Source organism: Lipophrys pholis, assembly GCF_963383615.2.
Source record: "Lipophrys pholis genome assembly, chromosome: 1".
NCBI classification, from domain to species: Eukaryota; Metazoa; Chordata; class Actinopteri; order Blenniiformes; family Blenniidae; genus Lipophrys; species Lipophrys pholis.
The window spans coordinates 36,535,656-36,551,440 of NC_137635.1; the positions used below are offsets into that span (position 1 = coordinate 36,535,656).

At 43.3% G+C, this 15,785-nt stretch overlaps 1 protein-coding gene across 1 annotated transcript in view; it reads right to left on the minus strand.

Moving 5' to 3' along the window:
• Nucleotides 1–7,150: 7,150 nt before the first annotated feature.
• The window catches only part of zswim5 (zinc finger, SWIM-type containing 5), a 57,639-nt gene continuing 49,004 nt past the window's right edge, over nt 7,151–15,785 (minus strand). The window contains exons 8-16 of the mRNA XM_080461904.1: nt 14,919–15,065; nt 14,511–14,648; nt 12,102–12,253; nt 11,222–11,324; nt 10,929–11,064; nt 9,820–9,977; nt 9,567–9,730; nt 8,848–8,929; nt 7,151–8,533 (exon numbers count right to left, since the gene is read on the minus strand). Coding sequence (XP_080318030.1) covers nt 7,671–8,533; nt 8,848–8,929; nt 9,567–9,730; nt 9,820–9,977; nt 10,929–11,064; nt 11,222–11,324; nt 12,102–12,253; nt 14,511–14,648; nt 14,919–15,065 — 1,943 coding nt within the window. The 3' untranslated portion in view covers nt 7,151–7,670. The remainder of the gene's footprint in view (nt 8,534–8,847; nt 8,930–9,566; nt 9,731–9,819; nt 9,978–10,928; nt 11,065–11,221; nt 11,325–12,101; nt 12,254–14,510; nt 14,649–14,918; nt 15,066–15,785) is intronic.

Here is a 15,785-nt window from a genome sequence, read left to right on the forward strand (position 1 = left end):
ACCAGCTGAACAGGCTTTTGGAATTTGGCATTGTGTACCTTTGAAGTTTAAGAGGTATTCTTGAAGTCTACTCGCTGTATGTGAATAACTACTCGTCCATGCAAGATGCAGTATTTATTGTATTGAGATACCCGGGTGTCCACGTTCCTGTTGCACAGCTGGTTTGAACAGTACAATTGTCATGAAAGTGATTTGGTCCTATCAATGAAATACTTTATTATCTTTATTACTATCGCCAGCCGAAAGAATCTATATGTCTTTTATTCATATATATTATTATTATTATTATTGAGACTGCATATCACCATGAAGACAGTTTAGTTTCAATTTATTTATGTGGTAAATCAATACAAGTTCTTCATCTGATCTCTGCTACAATCCGTCATAATAATATAAACCTGTGAAGAAAGGCAGGTTACAATAAATCCTTAAAAAAAAAAAAAAAAGTACATTTCTTTTCTCAGGGACATTTTCAGGTACAGGGACAATTGGTCCCCTGACAAACTACCGGCATACCACAGATGTTATGGTTTTAAACATGTGATCGTTAACTCTTTTAATGACATACTGGTTTTATGAAGAAAAAAAAAACATTTTAGGGAAAATGTCACTAAAGACTGAATTTGGCTTCTATTATGCAACTGTATTATGTCAACCGATGTTTTCCAATAACAGGAATATTTCAAGATCAGAGAAAGCAAGTATGGATGAATTCCTGCGTTCTGATGAGTCATCACTATCAAACTCCCGTCAAACCGGTGAAGAATTGGCTTGTTCAGATGCGCGTCGTTGTTTTGGACTCGCTCAGCTTGAAGTACGCGACAGTTTCAAAATGTGACGGGACTCTTGTTTTTTATTATTTTCTAAAGTGACGAATGCACATATTTTTCTCGGCGCTCGCAATGGAGTGGCCCCACCTGTCAGTGAGGGTGAAAGAGTTCGTGATGAAACAGGACCTGGGGAGAAAGCAGAGGTCTTAGCAGAAGCTGCACAGCTGTCCAGTTCCATCACACGTTTTCCCAAAGACTTATCCTTCCACTCAGTTCACTCAGATTCTAACTGGCAAATGGTTGGTGTCGATATTATCATACTCCCCGATGTTCTTTGGGGGAAACTTCATCTGGGGTCTGCGTTTGAAAGCTGTTGTTGGGCAGGTTTTATAGGAATGAAGAAACTCGAACAGACCAAATGAATAAACCAACATATGACATCATTTCTTAGGAGTTTTTCCAGCGCAGCGACACGTACGGGCTATCTGACCTGTTGCATCTCATCATCCTTAAACAGGCACGTAACCTGCTTCGGGGCTTTCCGATGGGCAGAACAGTGGCGTGTTGATCTCCATCAGCTGTTCCCGCGGCCTCGTTCAAGTACTTGGCATTGACGACTGTGTGCGCATTATTACCGCCATACATTATAATAACGGGGCCGAGAGCAAGCGGCATCGTGCGAGAGATTAGAAATATTGTGTTCAGTCAAATACAGACAGGACAGGAATAGTGATTCAAAAAAGAACAGAAACGACTGTTTATATTTGGCTCCTTTTCCTAGATTGGCCTCGAGATAGAAATATCAATCAACGTCTGTGATGTCACAATAATGTTGTGATCAGACAAATGAGGAAGTTAAAACAATAAAACTTCAGCCTTCTGAGTTATTTTTTAGCAATTTCTCTAAATGATCATGAAATAAATTCGTGACATGGAGGTGGATTATATGACCTACAGGGAGATAAACCTTCATTTCTGCACATTGGAATGAATAAAATGTCTGTAAATTTAATTAATTATCTAATATAATTTACATTTCCCCTTCCCTGACCAGTTTGTCTTCCCAGTAACGTGAATTGAACTGAAAAGGTTGAGCGCCCTCGAGGGGATAGCCGATCAAAGATAATAAATAAAAATAAATTGATAAACAAAACTGCGTCTTCAAAATGAACTAATTATAATCCGAAAGGTTTTTATATTTTGACCGGGAATCGCATCTTTGAACTTCCCACAACAATAGGCTGTGTATACAGGAGTTTTAGAAAACAAACAGATCCTGGGTCAAATTAGACATTCAGACACGATGAGAAACTCCAGATAGTCGGATAGATTATGGGATTATTAAATGATGGTAGGCTATAAATCCACGCCCATGTTTTTTTTTCTCATGATACTTCTCTGTAATACTATAATAGTAGGGGGAGTACTTTATTTATGACACTCGTGGTTAGATGTTGTGGCCATTTTAACTCCAAACAAATTGGTTCCACAACGACATTTAAATCTTATTTTCCATCCATCCATCCATCTCCTATCCCGCTTATCCAGTTCAAGGTCACGGGTTGCTGGAGCCAATCCCAGCCTACTGTGGGCCCGGGCAGGGTACACCCTGGACACAAGTCTATCACATTCCTTCTTGATTTCTGCTTAAATTACAAAGGAATTAGAAAAGCTGGGATAAGCTGAAGTATATTCTCTGTTGAATTCTTCTCTTTCTTCACATCAGTCAGAGATGAGATCGGAGACGTTTAAACTTTCTGTATCTACAATGTGAGATTAATGCAAACCAGATGAAGGTACATTGCCGTATTTATTCTGTTATTCTGTCCAGTCGTTCATTCTTTTTGGTTGAGATTTCTTTTCCTGGGGTTTATCATGTGACCTTCTCTACTGCCAGAGCTCTTTCTGAATGTTCAGAAGACACGTTATCTCCCCCCATCAAACATTCAAACAGCCCTGCTTGTGAGCACGATAAACAGGAAGAAGATTTCTCCTAAAAAAAAAAAAGTGGAAAACATCAACTCAAACACAAACTTCCAAAACAAACTTGTGTCGGTTACTTATCTGGGAATATTTGGACTCTGGTGGGTTTTTGAGGATGAAGTAAAAGAAAAAATGATTGTAGAGGAAGTAACTTCATGAAAACAGGGAATAAGTTTGAAGTATATATACTGTATATATTACGGTTATTTTGTGGGAAAACTGGTGAATTATACTGAATGGCAAATTGATAACACACATTGTGCAGCAGGAGTCGAGGTCAAATGTGAACCTGGTGTGTGTGTGTGTGTGTGTGTGTGTGGTGATCGAATATTAAACTTCTCTATTGTGTTCGTATATATTCGTATATTTGACTCGGCGTCTCAGCCGTCATGAACCTCCTCGCACGTCAACGCTTGAAATAGATTCATATAAACTCAGGTCAGGATTTCAAACCATCACCGATGTAACTTGATCACGACTTCATTCACTCACTGCTGCACCTTTCATATCCGTAACCCGGCAGTGGTAACGTTTTCACACATTTTCAAAAAAAAAAACGTCCGTTTCAGACGAGCTGCATTCAAACGACCCAGGATGAAGACGAATCAACGCTAAGCGACGCCCAACCGCTTGATGCAGAGAACAGCTGCAGCTCATCTGCAGGGAACAAATGAAGCAGCAGAGCAAAGCCAAAGGGACGCCAACATACTGTATGTGAACACACACACACACACACACACACACACACACACACACACACACACACACACACACACACACACACACACGAAAAACTTAAAATCTAATAATAACAATAATAGTTATAATAATAATAAAAAGACCCTGCAACGTGTTTCACACTTTATTCATAGAAAAGCACTGAGATTCCAACACAAATCAATATAAAATGGTAGTAGCGTTACATAAATAGTAATAAATTCTCGCTTTATAGACAGTAGCTCAAGAAGTCGCACAAAAAAATTACAAAAAAAGTGTTGATGTTAAGCTATGATACTTCTGTGGCAACAAATACTGGAAATACCTTTTTTTTTTTTTTGTTTTGTTTTTATAATCAGTAGCACAAAGAGGCAACAAACACTTTCAATTTTCCCTTAAGTTAGAAAGAATCTGAAAGAAAAACAAAGTGGAAAACAGTAGGTGAACTAGATCTCTACCAGTAAGTCGTACTTTCCTACAAACCAAAGAAAGACTGGGAAAACTAAGAAAAAAAACCCTCGGGAACTGGCTGATACGGTGGAGACAGGTGGAGGAGCTGCCCGGGGGACAGGTGGGGGCAAGCTGATCGGACTTCCTACGGTAAGATTGGCGGAGAAGAGAACATTCGTCTTTTAGGGAATTAAATCAAAATGTTTTTCTTTTCTCTTTTTTTTTTTTACCCCTCCCTGGCATAACGGTGTCTCTTAACGGTGCAGATACAAGCCTGCTGCAGTGCACTGATGTCACCGTGCATCAATAGAAGAACCCGATTCACTCAATAGCGTCGCTTAGAAAACCCAAACTCGTGTACGAGGAAAACAAAAACGACTGGGGAAGGGTGGGGTGGGGGTGGGGGTGGGTGGGTGTGTGTGTGTGGGGGGGGGGGGGGGGGGTAACGCCCGGCCAGTTTAGAAGGTTGAAGCGAGCCGGGGAGGAAGTTCGAATGAGGAATGAACACAAAAACATCCAACAGGCCGTCTCCTTTTTGTTCACACAGTCGTGGTTTCTGACTCGGACGTCCGTTTGCGTTGTTCAGCCTCACCGCCGTGCCGCCACGCCACAGAGCGGCACCAGAAGACACTGAAGGCTTTGAGTCCTGATTAAATAAAACGGACAAACAATCGAAGAAAGAAAAAAAATAAAAAATAGAACTTTGTACATTGATCGGTCAGAAAAAAAAGGCAATTTCCATCTTTTCTTCATCCTTTTTTTTTTTTTTTTTTAAACTCCTCTAAGTGTTGCAGCGGATGCAGGCTGGCAACTGCGCAAATTGTCCAAACACAAGCATGCTGGGTTTTTGTCTTTGCGCCCCCTCCCCTCCCCTCCCCCCACTTTGTCTCATCCTCAGCACTTCTACGTTTTTAAGGGGGGGGGTGGGGAGGGGGGGGGCGTCTCTAAGAGACGAAAAGACCATCGAAGTGGTTCTGCATAGTCAGGTTTAGCATGAATCCATTCACAAATCAATGCCTTCCTCAGTTTCCTCCACTCCAATAACGTGCTTCCTTTAGGGAAACAGATTTTTTTTTTTCTTTTTCTTTGCAATTCAAAAGGTTAAAACAGAAAGAATAATAGGTATTATAGCAAAAGGAAAAAAAAAATAAAAAAACAGAAAGAAATGTACACAGGAGCACCTGAGAAATGCCTTGAAGTCTTTGCTCTTAAAAAAAACCCAAAAACAAACAAATTTTTTTTTAAAAAGAATTCAAATCCCCCCCCCCCCATCCAAAACAATTCAAGTACACCCCGCCAAAAACATAAAAGAAAACACATAACATACTTATCATAAATAATTATAACTTTACAATTTTCTGAATTGACACTTTAATATTTACAATATCTTAAATGCTTAATGCTACTACTTTTTGTTTTGTTTCTTTAAGTGATGTCCCTGAGAACTGAGTTGAGCCTCTATTTTTCTTGCTTTTGCTCAGTTTTCCTTTTTTTTTTTTTCTTTCTCCCCGCCATTCAACTATCTGCATTTTTGTTTGTTTGTTTGTTTTGTTTGTTTTCAGATCAAAAAACAAGGCCCAGAGTTGTGACTGACTACCCAGGTAGTGGGTGAAGGTAGCGCTCATGGAATGTAAAAGCAGACAAGAAAATGATCTTCCCCCCCCCCATAAAAAAAGAAAAAGAAAAAAGAAACTAAAATACTCCCTTTTCTTTGTCTGCTGCGATTCCTACTCAGTCATACAAAGTCAATAAACAATCAATAAATAAACGCTGAAGCAGGCAGGAACGTACTGAAGAGGTATTTGTGTGAAGTGCTTGTACGGTGACGTTTTAGTCCCGAGTAAAGATTGGCGCTCTGGCTTTTGCACTGCGTTCTGCCGTGGACGCCGCCGCCTTGCCGCTGGGTGACAAACCAGGGGGGGGGGGGGGGGGGGCTCGGAGGTCGCCACGTAGGGAGGAAATGACCCCCCCCCCCGTGACGAGGCCAACGCCGTCTCATAAACGGCACCGGCGGAGCCATGAAATGCAGGTGTATTCTTGGGGTTCCGCGCTGCGTCTGCGACGAGGCCCTCTCGTCTTCACGGGGAACTTTCACGCCCTTTTCCATCACGAGAACTAAAAAAAACTACAAGTTCAACAAGAAAACTACCGCTGACCAGCTTTTAAGACGTTGCATATTTTTTGTTTTTATTTTGGATGAATGCTTAACTTTTTAAGTTCGCATTATTAAACTTGTTTTTTGTTTTTTTTTTCTTCCTCCAAACAGCTTCATGAAGGAAACGTGGAGACTTTCCAAATCAGGCCGCCACAAAACAAGGCAATCAACTAAATGATGCCAATAAGGTAAGGTTGAGTTAAGAATAGTCACTCTTAAGTGTCACTTTTCACTACAACGTGTTCAATTTAAATACAAAAATAACATTTGAGCTTTAGGGGTCGCTTCACCCTTGTTTTATTATATATATATATATATATATATATATACACACATATACCTGCCATTCATACAAATAAGGGCCTGTGAAATACCTCACCATTTATTCTTGCTTTCTATGCCGCAAACATTTCTCCTGGTGTACTTGGTGATTCACCGCAAACTCCGGTGAGAAGATTTCTCGTGATGGAAAAGGGCGCTCCGTAGCAAGTCACTGGAATAAAGAAGGTCCCAGCAGATTTCAGAGCTTCCCAACAGAAAGCGTGAAGGTGAACTTAATGCCACAGACGGATAAAAAAAAAAAAAAAATGCAGCAAAAGCTTGGTTCGTATTGCTTGTCGACAAAACTGTGATCTAGCAAGTGGGAGGTGACCGCTGGAGTCGGACACTTTAAAAAAAAAAAAAAAAAAAAAAAGGTTTTGGCCACAAATAAGCTGAAGAGCAGTGCAGTGCAGTGGTTTCTCTGTAGTTGGGAATCCTGTGACCCCCCCCCCCCCCCCACTGTTCATCACAGTTTCATTCTGTCACCGGAAACAAGCTGACAGGAGGACATGAGAGATATGCGGCGTATATAGCGATGTGCACACGGAGGCTTGACCCCTCTACCTTAAGTGAGTGTAATTTTGAAAACATGCACTCTTGTGAGGCGCGACGCGTCTCCCCTCTGTAGATTCTCCCGCCCTCTTTGCTCTAGGATGCCCTGAAGGATACAAGAGGCCGTTTTCTGATAGAGAAGTTAAAGCTGACAAATAATACAGTCGAGGTAAGACAGTAACACTGCGTGTTTTTCACCTCATTGGGTTTTTTTTTTTTTTTTTGGAATGATGATGATGATTCGTCTTTGAAAACCTCTTCTCCTTCTTAACCTCGGCTGGAAAGCGTCGCCCGGCTCAAAGTACAAACCCCATCCAGCAAAATCATTTGGTTCTCATGTGCCACTGGAAAACAAAAGTTTCTTTTTGCTTTTGCCATCACATTCTTTTTGACTTTGTCATATTCGATTTAGTATTAGCTGGATGGGGAAATGCTTTGTTTGTTTGTTTTTGTTTTTCCTTGTCGCTTCTTTTGACATTTCAAGTCGTTCCCCCCTTTTTTTTGCAGTCTCAGTGAAGTAGAGCAATATACTGCGAACACTTCCTGGTTCACATTCAAGAAACAAAACAGGACAAAACTTAAGATTTAGTCAACAAATGGCTCAACGTAAAAAGAAAAAAAAAAAATTCAAATACAAAGAATGCAAAAAAAAAAGCTTTAAATAGTAACAAATATGTTTAACTACGTCCCAAGACGAGGGTCTCTGTCGGGGAGGGTCGAGGTCAGCCGAAGCGCTCTCTGACCAGCATCATCAGTTTCTTCTTGCCCTTGTAAATCTGTTTCAGGTTGTCTATGAACTGGTCGAACTGAATGTGGCCGTCCTGTGCCAGCAGGAAAGTCACCCGCGCTTTGCTCAGGAACTCTATGAACTCTCCGTAGTGCCGCGGACTGATGTGCGTCAGTCGAGAGTGCGTGGTGTTGATGTACGCCGAGATCGTGGCGTCCAGGAGCTGCCGCAGAGGCGCTTTGTCCGTTGACATGAGCTTCCCAGAATTCCTTCTCCCGGGAATGCCGGCGAGCCCCGGCGCCGTCATGGTGCACCGCCTCAGGATGTCGGACAGCACCGTGGCGCAGTGCACACTTTTCACCACCAGGGGAATAATGGCCGCCAGCTCATTTTTGCCCAGAGAGTGGCTGAGTGCGCAGGCCCAGAGCACGTCATTAATGGCCGGGTGCGTGTCCTGGTTATAGGCCAGGTTGAGGTGCGTCATGGCCAGCGACGCCAGCTTGAACGACCGCAGAGGGTATCCTCTGTGCTCCATGTACCTCGCGATGGTGAACAGCTGCGAGTAGGTCATGCCCGTCGACGCCGCGTCGATCACGATCTGGTACGCCGTCTCGAAGGCGATGTGGTCCTTCTCGCAGAGCGTCAGGGCCGACAGGGCGCAGTTCTGAGGGTCCTTCATGGCGCACTGCAGGGCCAGGGTCCTCGCACAGCTGGCCAGCTCCTCCCGCTGGGGGTAGTCCAGGCTGAGGCGCAGGATGGTGTTGTGGGACATGACGGTAGCTGCCACGATGCTGGTGGCCTCGGTGGGCGTGAAGAGAGTGTACCAGCTCTGCAAGATGCTCACCAGGGCTCGCAGACCTGAAGAGAAGAAGCAGAGACTATCAGAACGGGCAAACTCCACACAAAAAGCCCCCCCCCGTGATAACCACTACACCACTGTGCTGACATAACTATAAGACCAATAAATGACTTTTGGGAAAGTGATATTTATGGTGGAGGAACAAGAAGCTTCTCGGTCCTTTGATTTAAAGTCAAAGTCAGCCTGAAAGCTGATTTAAAGTACATGGCAGGAGACCAAAGCGGATCCTATAACACCACAGAGGCGGTAATTACAGTCCTGCTTTGCAGGCTGGATCGCTCCGCTCTGCTCTGCGGGAGAAGGCGCCACATACCAACTTCAGTGGCGCAGGTTACCAGCCAGCGAACCATCTCTCTCCTCCTCCAGTTCAGAGTGGACAGTGTCATCCTCATCACCTGCAAGACATGACAAACATCATCCTCTGAACTCTCGTCGGCACACTGTGGGAAAAAAGGAAATGCTTACACCTCATATTTCAATACGTACTTGGCTGTTTTACTGCCAGTTGGAAACCATAATATAGACGTGTTATGTGTGTTTTACATAATTTAGCAGTTAGCGCGGCACCGCATGTCTCCCCTGATGACAGATGTATCCTGAAAATGTTCATTAATGCACAGATGACTGACTGTGACCCCTGCTGCCCAAACTATAAATACTAGGAGTAGAATCTCTGGGCTTTTTTTTTTTTTTTTTCTTTCTTTCTTTCTTCCTTCTGTGTTTATTGAGTCTCAGAGTCTTACTCATGTGGTTTCTTCACATCACCAACATTTAGACTCTGTGTGATGTTTTCTCTGTTAATTTGTAGTGAGGCTGTGGGGGAACTGCAGAAACTACCGGTTGAGGGAAAACGGTTGCATATTTTGACTAGTGACCAGTACTCGCTTGTTTTTGCTTTGTTTGTTTTTCTGTGGTGAAATGGTTTGTGAAAAATACTAAGTTGCTTTTGGCCTACGCACGCACGCACGCACGCACGCACGCACGCACGCACGCACACACGCACGCACACACACACACACACACGATCAGTACCTGCAATCCCAGCTCCAGTGCCACGTTGAGCAGGGTTATATCAGGCGGGTTGTCTGCGGGTGTGGCTATTTTGAAGGCATCCTGAGCCAATTTGAAGATCAGGGAAGATGAGTGGATGTTTTTCTGGATGGCCTCCAGCACCGTCCGCAATCTCAGCATGTCGCCTGTGAGAAAATTAAAAAGCCGGCTCAGATTTGGAATGCTTCTCCGCTGAGGCCTTTCCTTTTTGATCGACATCGAAACGACGGGCTACCTTTAGCAGCAGTGAGCATGGTGGATGCCAGCTCACACTGCTGGGACTCCAGGTGTCCCAGTGTGAACCAGCGTGGGTATCTGCTGGGAACTATGGAGATACCGTGATGAGGGTGGCCGACGTCCCCGGAGCCGGCCGACGACTCCAACACTGGCAGCCTGAACCACAGACGCCCACACAAACATGACTTAGTGCTTATACTTCATCTATACGTTATATTATTGCTCCAACATGCACTTTACCACAAAAATATACATCTGCAAAACAGAAAGTGGTATTAGATAAGAGTATAGGAAGTTAATTCTTCTTTATACAGATATAATGGAAACCCCATTAAAATGGATTTTGTGTGTTTTTCCACTCGGTAGGTAAATTGGTTCCAGTAGCTGCAGCTTGAGCGGAATTCCTAATGCTAGGTTTGCTCAGAGCAGAAAGAACAAGCTTCACCGCTGTATTGCTCCGGATACAACAACATTTCCATTCAACAGCATCTACTATGTTAGAAAAGAGTAAAAACAATTATTTTTTATAGAACTGGTAATTATTATAATCAAAAAGTAATAATCAAGAACCAAACAAATAGCAAGAAGTGCCTCGCGTCAAATTCAAGTCACCCTCAAAAGACAAATAAAATAGAAATGAAAAATTAATTTGGAAAGACAAAAACAAGGCCAGAATTCTCCTTGGAGGCACGTTGACATATTGGTTGTTGTTTCAGATTACACAAGACCAAATCAGGCTTGGAACTCATGCATGACCTTTTATCTCAGATGCTTTAGGTTCTGTTGACCCTCGCAGGAAAGTTGTTTTCTATACATTAGCCAGTGATAAATAAACAGTACCGTCTCATTCAACGGCTCAAAGCAAGCTCCTTTGTGTCAAGTGCAACTCTTGTATTGGCAGAATAAATTAACCTGGTAGGAGCCACACAATAATCCCTGACAGCGTATTTGCAACTAAAACGTAAGAGCAAACATTCTTAGTGCCACTAAGCCACGATGTCCGCGAGAGTTTCTCAATTTATCAGAGAACGTCATACATAAGTATTAATATTCCTCCATGCAGCGCGTGGCAATTTAACTGTTGTTGGACTCTGCAGGGATTCTGACCTCATGGCGCGGAGGGCCACTTTGTAAGCCAGATCTGCGTCATGCGGCAGCAGGGCGGAGAAGAGGTACTTGGCGAAGGTGTGCATGGGGACGCTTTCCCTGTGGATGACCTCACCCAGACCGCTGAATGGACCAGCTGGAGACAAACACAAAGAAATGTTCCGTTATTTTAAAAAAAACATTTTTTAGCTTAGAATTTGTGAGGAAACCATCGCAGGAGAATAATGTACGGTTGTAAGGCCCCCGAACACAGGCTGACATTGTGCTTTGTGAAGACGATGTCGAAGTTGTACCTTCCAGCAGCTGTAAGGCCTGTTTCCGTAGAGTCTGAACCAGGAGATCATCCAACTCCAACTCTTGCAGCTTTGCAACAATCTGCTCCTCATTACGGCAAACCTAGACCGAGCACAATTGGCACTGACCGTTACGATACGGCTGAATTTCTTTCAAGCATAACAAAAAAAAACTGGAGAAATAAAATGAGCCATAAAACAATAAATATCAATCTACAATAAAATGTCATTCCTCAGAAATACACACGCGTTCGTCTTGATTCGTGAATGAGTCTGGATAAAGGATCTCGTGTCTTTGAAGTTGATTTACTGTTTGAAGAAGGGTTTGAGGTATTAAAGGCACAGCGGGGAACCTTAATACCTTACTCACTTACACATCAGCGCATACCTTTTAGTACAGCATACATGACAGAAATTGATTTCATTCCAGCCAAAAGCACTGCGTTAGCACAAGGTCCCTTCACACACATGATTGGTTTAATAGGCAGTTCTTCCCGAAAACTTTAATGTCGCTGCTAATTCCACTGACATTAAGAAAGGTCTGTGGCAGCTGTGTTAAGTCCTCTAAAGCAGATTACCATTTACACAAAGAAATGTTCCTTGGATTCATTCTGATTCACAGTGAACTTAAGTACTGTGACTTTCTGCTTGTTTTTCAGGAAACAAAAATGCCACGACCTTTTCTGTCTTTGTGCATGGCATTTACTTCAAACAGATGTGGAATGACAGTGATTCGCTATCACTATTAAATCTTCTGCAACCGGTAAACTTACATCTTTTGGTAAGTATATTGTAACATATACAGTGAACATGTGAGTTGATCATTGTTGGTCGAAGAGCCCTGTCATCAGATTGTGGTGTGGAAGGCATTCGTGGTTACCTTATCTTGGGCATATAGTCCCTCGGGCATTATTCTCTGCTGGCCCATGCCCATCAGAGCCACCTCTAAGGCCAGAGTGAGGTAGGACTCCGCGCTGTCTGGACTGCCCCACACCGGCACATGGGCATACACTGGAGGTCTGGGCTCGCCGTCTAAGAAGAAAGAAAGAACGAAAGAAAACACATGTTTTTTGATCTGTGCAGTGGACTATGTGTCTATGTACAGGTTGTAGAGAGAAGCCTTCGCAACATTTATTCTGTGTTGTGCTGGACAAACAACTCCACATTCAACTTTTAGTCCCCTGAGATACAAACAGACTACGACCTGATCATTTTGCTGTTGGGTGGCCTCTGAAATAGTACAAATAAAATAGCCTGAATGGTCACAGCTCCCTTTATGTCTGCGCACTCGCATAAACAAATGTCAAGAAAAACATATCCTTTGAAAACTGAAATGCCTGTTTAAAACTGTGTCACATCACTGTGGGACACGGAGTCAGCTGCATTCTTAAATCTAAGATGGCTGCTTCTTCAACACAAATGCTTGACAGCTCTAACCCAGAACAGATGCCACGAGAGCCTCAGCTGTTGATTGGTGTCCATTTGTTCCCTCTCTTGCTCCCCCCCCCCCGACCCCGTCACTCTGCTTAAATCCCCTCTGAGCAACAGATCCCCCTAAATCCCCTTTATTCCAGGGATGTGTGTGCAGTGAGTGAGTGGATGTTTGCATGTATGTGCGGAAATCTGGGGCGAAAGTGGAAACTGCAGCGCTAACTTTTGCCCATGGGCTGTCCGCCGATTGGCCGGTTTGAAAAGACGAGCAGTGCGGAGTGTCTTTCGGTTGGGTGACACACGGTTTAGGTCCGCCCACTTTGCAACAGATGTTCCCAGCTGTCTTCCAGGGGAAATGAAAGCACGGTGGCCGGGGTACGTTCACAAGCTACGCCAAATTATCATACCACTCTGCTCAGATTTCCAAAACAACACAGGGCAATCATTCTTCCTGTCGCTCTAACTTCATTACACACACACACACACACACACACACACACACACACACACACACACACACACACACACACACACACACACACACACACACACACACACACACACACACACACACACACACACACACACACACACACACACACACACACACACACACACACACACACACACACACACACACACACGCACTCAAACACACAGACACACTGACGAGTGAGCGAGTGGTCAGCATTGTTTGTACTGACAATAGTTCCCTGTAGCCTGGTAACAATGACAAAACCCAGCCCCTATTCTGCTCTGTCGCAGTGACCATTGGTGCAAAAAAAAAAAAAAAAAGGAAAAAAAAAGAAAGAAAGAAATCCCTGGGCAGGGTGAGAAATGCAAATGCTGATAGATTCAATGCATACAACACACAAAGTCACACACACACACACAACAGGAGTGTGGTCTAAATGAGCAGGGTGTTCCAGCCCGATCCATTCATGCCCTGCTAGTTTATGGCCGTCTGTAGCACAATAGCGCCTGGTCCTTCGCATAAGAACATGGCGTCTGTTATATGATGAGTCACTGCTGGTGGGCCTGATCACCTCTACTCAAGATCACTCTGCCTCAGCTGGTGAAGTGTGCCAGGAATGATACTTTATGTTGACCAAATAAGCTCTTTGAAGAATGCATTGTTGTGTAAGAGGCCTGTGAGTGGAATCGTGGCTGGGTATGGATTTTGGTATGGTGTTGGAAGCGCTGTCGTGTTAAAAGTCACGTTTAGGTGGCCGCAAATATAGTTAAAATGTCATTATGAAACACAACCTTCACAGTTTCATGAGCTCAAGGTGCCTTTTTTAATCCTGATCGTCAACTGAAAACCAAAACAATGTCTTAGTTCCTGAGAATTAAAAAAAAATAACGCCAGTCTGTCTGCATTCATACAACCAATAAGAAACTCTGAAATTACATAATATGACTGAAGCAGAGCTTGCAGAGAGTCGAGATGTATGTCTAAGAAATATATCCCAATATATCCAGACACATATAAGCTGGAACTTGTTTGTAACAGTATTTTGCAGTCTCCTGCTGCATCAAGACGCAATATTTGGTGCAAACATCTTTCACCTTGAAAACAGCTTGCTTCATTTTCAGTATTTGTCTGCAGATGCAGAAATATTTTGCATGGGACTGTATGTTGAAAGAGTAACTCCCCAGAAGAAAGGTTTGTCTGGCCTGTAAATATATATTATAAATGCATTTTGTTTTCCTTAATAAAAAAAAGTCACATTTTTTTGATGTCAAAGAATAAAGGTCAACATCCTGAAGGAGTTTAATACAGGTTTCCATGTAAAAGTTGTTGAGTTAAGTGAGAACTTCCTATCGGTGACACAGAACCACATCTTTGCGTTTGTACCTCCAGTGTCCATGGTGGTGTCGTCGTCCACGCGACACGTTTCTGTGAGCGTGACGAACAAACAGCCGATGGGGTCCAAGGGGTGACCGACCCAGCCTTCTAGATTAGTAGTGGAGGTAACACCTCTCTGGAGAAGCTCTGAGGAAACCAAAGTCAAGAGACAGAGATCAGTGTTAGTGTACAACACTTCAGAAAATAAACAACACTTTTCTCTGTGTGTGTGTGTGTGTGTTGCACACTTGGGGATTATTTAACATTAAAGTGAAGACATCTTTTATGGTTTAAACAAGTATTAAAATTGGGCTGAGTTTTACAGCAAGTCTGAAAGGAATGAAAGTAAGTCGGGGTGCAAATCACCCACAAGCCGTAGAAACACAATGTGTGTGTGTAGGTGTACGAGTGCGCTACCTTTCTTTTGGTGTTTATAGATGTCCATCTGTCGCTGCTGTTGGAGACGGAGCGTGTTGATGATGGCAACAGCCAACCGAAGGGCTTCCCTTGAGTAACCATGGGAACGCAAGGCATCGACGCGAGCGCACGCTGTTGGTACATGGTCTGTGTGATGGACCGAGAAAGAGAGAGAGAGAGAGAGAGAGAGAGAGAGAGAGAGAGAGAGAGAGAGAGAGAGAGAGAGACGATGGAATCAGGACTTTTTTGTACACATACTCACATAAAAATCCTTTTGTAGTTGGTCACAAGTGTAATATTTCACATTATCAAGTTGGTTCACTTGCACTTTCACGATGAGACACAAACACACAAAAGGGGACACATATTGTAATTTGTGGTGGCGCACACACTCCAACGCACACACTCTCGAACACACTCATACGCACTGCAATCTAAGCAGAAAGCCAGAGTGTGTCTGATAGCTGGCTTAAGTTGCAGAATCTGACAGATCTTAGCTGGAAGCTGCTTACTGCAGATACTGGCCTCAATATCAGCAGATTTACTGCGTTTGTGTGTGTGTGTGTGTGTGTGTGTGTGTGTGTGTGTGTGTGTGTGTGTGTGTGTGTGTGTGTGTGTGTGTGTGTGTGTGTGTGTGTGTGTGTGTGTGTGTGTGTGTGTGTGTGTGTGTGTGTTAGACTGTGACACAAACACTGACATTCTTCTTCTCTTGTATTGCTTTTTTTTTTTTCTCTCTCTCAGATTAAGTTTGTTACCAACACAAATATACTGGGGGGGAAAAAAAACCCAAACAAATCCTGGTCTTTGTAGACTTAATGCCACCGCATTGAAAAGTCCTAATGCAAATGGTGCCAAAGATATATACAA